The sequence below is a fragment of the Triticum aestivum genome, chromosome 1D, assembly GCF_018294505.1.
Source record: "Triticum aestivum cultivar Chinese Spring chromosome 1D, IWGSC CS RefSeq v2.1, whole genome shotgun sequence".
Taxonomy (NCBI): domain Eukaryota; kingdom Viridiplantae; phylum Streptophyta; class Magnoliopsida; order Poales; family Poaceae; genus Triticum; species Triticum aestivum.
The window spans coordinates 407,092,401-407,098,662 of NC_057796.1; the positions used below are offsets into that span (position 1 = coordinate 407,092,401).

Sequence of the window (6,262 nt, forward strand, 5' to 3'; positions counted from 1 at the left end):
AGATATCCAATCTCTTCGGGCAGAAGGGACAGGTTCGGCTAAGCTATGGTTGGCATCATTCCTTTGAAGGGGTGGTTTGAAAAGTTATAGGGAGGAACTCATATGTCGAGCCAAGGACTTCGGATCCGAGGTGTCGTCGGGAAGATCATCCTCGGCATAGAACACCAGTTCGGGGGCTACTGACAGTGTTGGACCGACAAGCTCTCATTCGTTGTCAAGATGGACTCCGGAGGCTGCGTACAGGAGGCGTGATCAAGACTACCTCTCCCGAAGACTTGACGTATACTCCAAGATATCTGTCGCCGCCTAGCTCTTAGCCACCGACCTTGTAACCTTAGATACCCTCACTGGCGTGTATATAAGTCATAGGGTTTAGCCCGGAGAGGAGACATCAACACAAAATCATTCACCTAGCCCTAGAGTTAGAATACACAGTACGATCTCGAGGTGGATCAACTATGTACTCTATACATCTTCATCAATATAAAGAAGAGCAGGACGTAGGGTTTTACCTCCATCAAGAAGGCCCGAAGCTGGGTAAACATCGTCTCCTTCGTTCCTGTTACCCTCGATCTGAGACCCACAGCTCGGGAACCCCTACCCCGAGGTCTGTCGGTTTTGACACTGACAAAGGGGATAAATACGAAAAAAACATGATGTATGTATAAGATAAAAGTAAATGATTTACATTTGTAAATGAGTACACTAAAGATGGTGCTGGAGGCCGCTGTGCTAGTTAATTTAAAGTCTATACTATTTCAGCGCTCCTTGCTGATCTGCACATCTAGTTTCCTCTTCCAAAGCATGCGTATACGTTAGTATCATCGTCCCTCCCCTGTCCTGCATATATTCTTGTCTGCGCCTGCTGCAGTGCTGCGTGCCTAACCTACCACGATAATTTAAGTGGCCCTGCAAGGACGTACTACGGCATAGCCACCCTGAAATACTTCTGTCCTCCCTGCCTGATGGAGGTGGCTCAGCTCGCTAGAGCATGACGTCGCGGCGCTTCTTGGGGTTGGCCGCCTCCGGGGCCCCCTTCCTCATCATCGCCACGAACTCCGTGTAGTTGATCCGCCCGTCCTGCACCATCTCCGCCGATCAGCCAGGCATCTTCGGCGCCAGGAGCCAACGTTGTGACAGGATGAATGCACAGAGCAGCAGCGTGAGAAGCGTTGCGAATCTACTTACGTGGTCGGCGTCGACCTCCGATATGATGTCATTGATGTCCCGGCCGTCCATCAGGCCTTTCTCCTTGAGGGCCTGCTCCAGCTCCTCGATCGTGATGTACCCGCTGTTGTCCTTGTCAAAGTACTGGAAGGCGGTGTAGAGGTGCTCCTCCCGGTCCATCCTGTTCATGTGCATCGTCGCCGTGATGAACTCGTCGTAGTCGATCATGCCGTTCCCGTCCGCGTCCGCCTGCGACCACCCATTGCCTGAGTATTATCAAGCGGCAATCCAAGGTGCCAAATCTATGAATCGATTGATCTCGCTAGCTCTTCTTACGGCCTCCATCAGCTGCTGGACCTCCGCTTCGCTGAGCTTGGTCCCCTTCTTGGCCAGCCCCTTCCGGAGCTCGTCCACGGTGATGGTGCCGCTGTTGTCCGAGTCCATGCTCTTGAACATCTCCTTCAGCCCCCTGATCTCCTCCTCCGACAAGCACCCGGCGATCACCTGCCAAGCACCATTCCTTCAGGTTTCTTAATTCATACTGTACTTGTTGAACTGGTTGACTGAAAAAGGATCACAAAGTAAGCACCCTTAGCGCCGCCTTCTTGAACTGGTTCATAGCTGTGAACTGCTTGAGCCTGCCAAGGACGGCGTTGTCGATCAGCGTGTCGGGCGCCTCGCCGTCTTCTTTAATCCATGGATGATCTGAACAGCAAAGGAGAAGAAATATTGCAAATGTGTATGGGTGCAACTTGCAGAGTTGCAGATGCAGAGCAAGCTGAAATTCAGAGATGATGACACGCTTACTGAGGACGTCGTGTGCGGAAATCCTCCTCCTGGGGTCGGAGGTGAGCATCTTCCTGACGAGGTCCTTGGCGCCGCCGGAGATGCGCGGCCACGGGTCGTTGTTGAAGTCCACCTGCCCTCTCAGGATGGAGTTGAAGATGCCGTGCTCCGACTGCGCCCAGAACGGCGGCACGCCGCAGAGCAGGATGTAGAGCATGACGCCGACGCTCCAGATGTCGGCCTGGGGCCCGTAGTTCCGCTTCAGCACCTCCGGCGCGATGTAGTAGGCGCTGCCCACGATGTCCCTGAACACCTCCCCCTCCTTGAAGAAGACGGACAGGCCGAAGTCGGTGGCCTTGAGCGGCGCGTTTTCTTCTTTGCTGAGGAGGAGGAAGTTCTCGGGCTTGAGGTCGCGGTGGATGACGCCCATGGTGTGGCAGGTGTGGATGATCCCCATGATGGTGCGGACGAGCGCCGCGGCGGCCCGCTCCGTGTAGTGGCCCTTGGCGATGATCCGGTCGAAGAGCTCGCCGCCGGCGCAGAGCTCCATGACCAGGTGCACCGCGTGCTTGTCCTCGTAGGCGCCCTTGAGCTCCACCACCCCGGGCTGGCCCGCCAGGTGGTACATGATCTGCACTTCCCGCCGGACGTCCTCCACGTCCTCCTTGGTGGACAGCTTCCGCTTGCTGATGGTCTTGCACGCCAGCTTCTGCCCCGTCGCCTTCTGCGTGCACAGCGACGTGACGCCGAACTGCCCGCGCCCGAGCTCCTTGCCGACGTTGTAGATGCTCTTGACGTCCTCCATGGGCCGGCCGAGGACGGGACCGATCGGGGCGGGGGGCTTGACGTGCTGCGGTGCGGTGGACGGAGACGCGGAGGAGGGCCCGCCGGAGCTCCCGCCGTCGGGGCCGGACGAGCCAGAGGCCGGGGGGTGGGACTTCCGGAACCACCGGCAGCAAAAGCCCATTGCCGGCGCGGGGGGTGCTCGCCGGCGAGCGGAACGTGCCGGGAACTTGGGGATGGTTCCCAGGTAGGCATTGGGCGCGTGCGCCGAGGAATTTGGGGGTCGCCGCTAAAAGGGAGGCGGGGAGGGAATGGCGGGAAGGCAACGGCTTCGTGCGTCGGCTTCGGTGTTTGCCTTTTTGCCGAGGAGAGAAAAATAACGGACGCTTCCGTGTGCCTATATCCCACTTGGATCAAATGACGTCACCTTTGGAAACTTTGCATACTTCGGTATGTTATATAATTTTTTTAGGGTAAACCAAGTTTATTATTCAGCAAAATCCACAGAATGTGGGATACAAATTTAGTCATGGGATTGGCCTCACATTGTACTGCGTCTGCATGCACATGCACCCAGCCTGGGTGACCTAGCCGTCAGCTTACATCAATACATGCCAAAGCCAGCGTTCTCTGCCTCCCGCCGGCGCCGCCGGTCCGTCCCGTCTCCGGTGGCCTTAGGGCTATGAAGGCGGAGTGGATCTCGGCCCTTGCCGGTGGGAGGGCTCCGTTTTTAGATCTTTTTTTGAGCTTTGTTAGGGTTTGTGTTCTGCTCAGGAAGTCAGACGGCGGCGGCTCCCTGAATATGGAGTAAAGGTCTCCCCGCCTAGCCCCCGTTCTGATGATGCGTCTAGCATCATCGGGGCTTGTGGAGGTGTGTTTCCGGCAGATCTGTCTTTGGTGGATTTGCTCGGATCTGTTCGTCGTTCGTCTTGGTTCGTATGTTTTCAGGTTGGATCCTTTTGATCTATACACTTCATCCGCGGCGGTTGCTGTTCTGGTGCGTTGGTTCTATGGGACCTTAGCACGACGACTTTCCGACTGTCTACTACAACAAGGTTTGCCCGGCTCCGGCGAGGGAGGGGCGATGACAGCGGCGCGCATTCAGCTCGCTTCAGTGCTTGTAGTCGTCGCTAGGTGGTCTACAGATCTGGATGTAATTTTTATTATTCCTAGTGTTTGTTGTACTACCATGATTGAAGGTGAATAGATTGAAAAAATTTCTCGCAAAAAAAATATTTAATTGCACGACCTTCGAAAATAAATTTACAACTAAAAGAAGAAGCTTGAAGTTTGATTTCGCTGATAATTGCTCTGTTACTACGACGTCCGTCTTTGAGGATGGCTCTGACAACCTCCTTTGCATCCGAAGCTACCACGAAATGATGTAAGTTGAGATCTTGTGCAAGGGCTAGAGCCTCCCTGCAAGCTATCCCCTCCAAGATTTGGGGATTCTCTTCTTTGATAAGAAGGAAATTTTAGAAATTTGCCATGGGCAGATGCCAAAATTAGGAATTGTTTCTATAAAGAGGCAAGTGAGGCAGAGGAAAAAAATTCCCTGAGAGAGGAAGAGGAAGAAGATGTGGCACTTTTTTTGTCCATGTGTCATTTTTTTGCCAACTCAGCCTGACAGGTGGGCCCAATCAATTAGTGACGTCAGCAAAGCACTTAGCATTTTCCATCAGTATTTTTTGTCACTGTCAATTTTTTGGTTCGGTGAGAAATGCCACGGATCGTAAAGTGGTGGTTTTCACTAACTGTAACATGAAAGTGATGGTTCCATGCATTAAACCGAGGTTGACTATTACACTATTCTTTTTTCTACCTTCTTTTTCTTTTTCTTCAATTTTATTATAGTTTATTAGGAGCACGTGTAGAGGTGTACTACTGCATTAGTGCCCACTCGTCTCTTTCTTTTCCCCCCATCTCCCTCACATAGACAAAGGAGCTATGTAAGAGGGTTAGTTTATAGCCCCTTCTTATACTTATCCTAAGCAAAAGTACTCCCTCCGTACCAGTACATTAGACACATTACAAAAACCAGGAGTTCTCAAAACTCTTATGCGCGAATAGCAATTAGTGATCCTAGTTTATCTCCCTTCTCCATCGGGTAACCGATGTGCATGCTAGGTAATTAAAGGGTGGACCACTACATGCCTATGGCATATACTGTGCCTGAGGAAATGAGTTGCATGTGAATGCATGGGACTAAGAGTCAGTTTGGTTAGAGGCCTGGATACTGTGCCTGAGGAAATGAGTTGCCTGGATAGTGCCTGGAAAGATGCAATTTTTTTCCTGGCGAGGCCAGCCAGTAGTGTGCGCGTTTGGTTCATGTCCTTGCATGGCGCTGCCTGGTGGGTTGTTGATATTATTTTCAAATAGCAGACTATACTGTTTACAGGTTTTAAAATACTCCCACAGGTTGTGCTGCAGCACGCCAGGCGTAAGGGAGAGGAAGCCTGGCCCAAGCTAATCACAGTGCCTGGGCTAATCCTACCTGTGCCAGGCTAATCATACAGTTGGGGGAGGGTCAGGCCAGGTAGCCATCTGCTTTTTGAGGACGCAAAACAAACAAGTCTCAGGCACATCCCAAGGAGCATCCAGGCCAAGGGTAAGATGGCGTGGACAAGAATTAAACACGCCCTAAATCAGGACATTAAATTCGGGAGTGGAAGGAAGAAATTAGCGCTATGATTGGAACAATTTCGGGTCAAATTTCTCAACCTCGTCCAATATGTAGCCACCTAAGTCGTGTTGCACCTTCTAATGTACCTGATGCACTGGTATAGAGGGAGTAATAAGTGTGCATATAAAGGTAACAAATGTGCAGGCTGAAACACATGACCCTTTATCTCAGGGAGGGGGAGCACCTATATATATATATAACAAAGGATTAAGGGCATCTCTAACACCGACCCCCAGACCGCCTGTATCCAGCTGGACGCAGCTGTGTCCGGACCCGCAAGCCATCCAACAGCGACCCCATTGGTCTGTGGAGCAGTCCGAACCGCCACCTTCCCGCAAACTAGAACCAAATCAGGGGGCTTTGCGGGAGTCCGGACACAAACCACATAAGACTTCAGCACCCCAGGACCACCAAAAAATAAGGCGGAGCCCACGCTTTTGTAGCTGGCCACACCGTTTCGATGGCAAAATCCCCAACTCTCGTCTTCCACCCCCCTGCCGCTCTCCACCCAATTCCTGCCCTTTTTCGCCGCCACCTACGCATGAATCCGCAGGACTCGCAGGAGCACCCAAAATCCCCCAATGTTTTTTTCGTAGTTTCCCCGTGTGTGTAGTGTGTTCTTGAAGTTGGAGAAGAAGAACTTCACTGTCATGCATTGTTGGTTGAAGTTTGTTAGGACTGAGAGTATATCGACCAGAAGGGGGGTGAATGGGAGATTCAAAATTTCTTTCGAAAGTTTTGAACTGATCCCAAACACGACAGCAAAGAAAAGGTTTGGTAGAAATGAAATTTATCAAGCATGACCTTCGGAAGCATATTTCTCGATGAATGAAGCAATAACAT

The 6,262-nt window shown here is 51.9% G+C and overlaps 1 protein-coding gene across 1 annotated transcript; it reads right to left on the reverse strand.

Moving 5' to 3' along the window:
- Positions 1 to 637: 637 nt before the first annotated feature.
- Positions 638 to 3,052, reverse strand: LOC123171466 (calcium-dependent protein kinase 14). Its single transcript, XM_044588957.1, has 5 exons — positions 1,975 to 3,052; positions 1,757 to 1,872; positions 1,504 to 1,671; positions 1,189 to 1,416; positions 638 to 1,080 (listed from the first exon to the last, which is right to left on the reverse strand). The coding sequence occupies exons 1-5, from the start codon at positions 2,918 to 2,920 to the stop codon at positions 985 to 987; spliced, it is 1,554 nt and encodes a 517-aa protein (XP_044444892.1). The 5' UTR covers positions 2,921 to 3,052; the 3' UTR covers positions 638 to 984.
- Between the last annotated feature and the right edge of the window lie 3,210 nt (positions 3,053 to 6,262).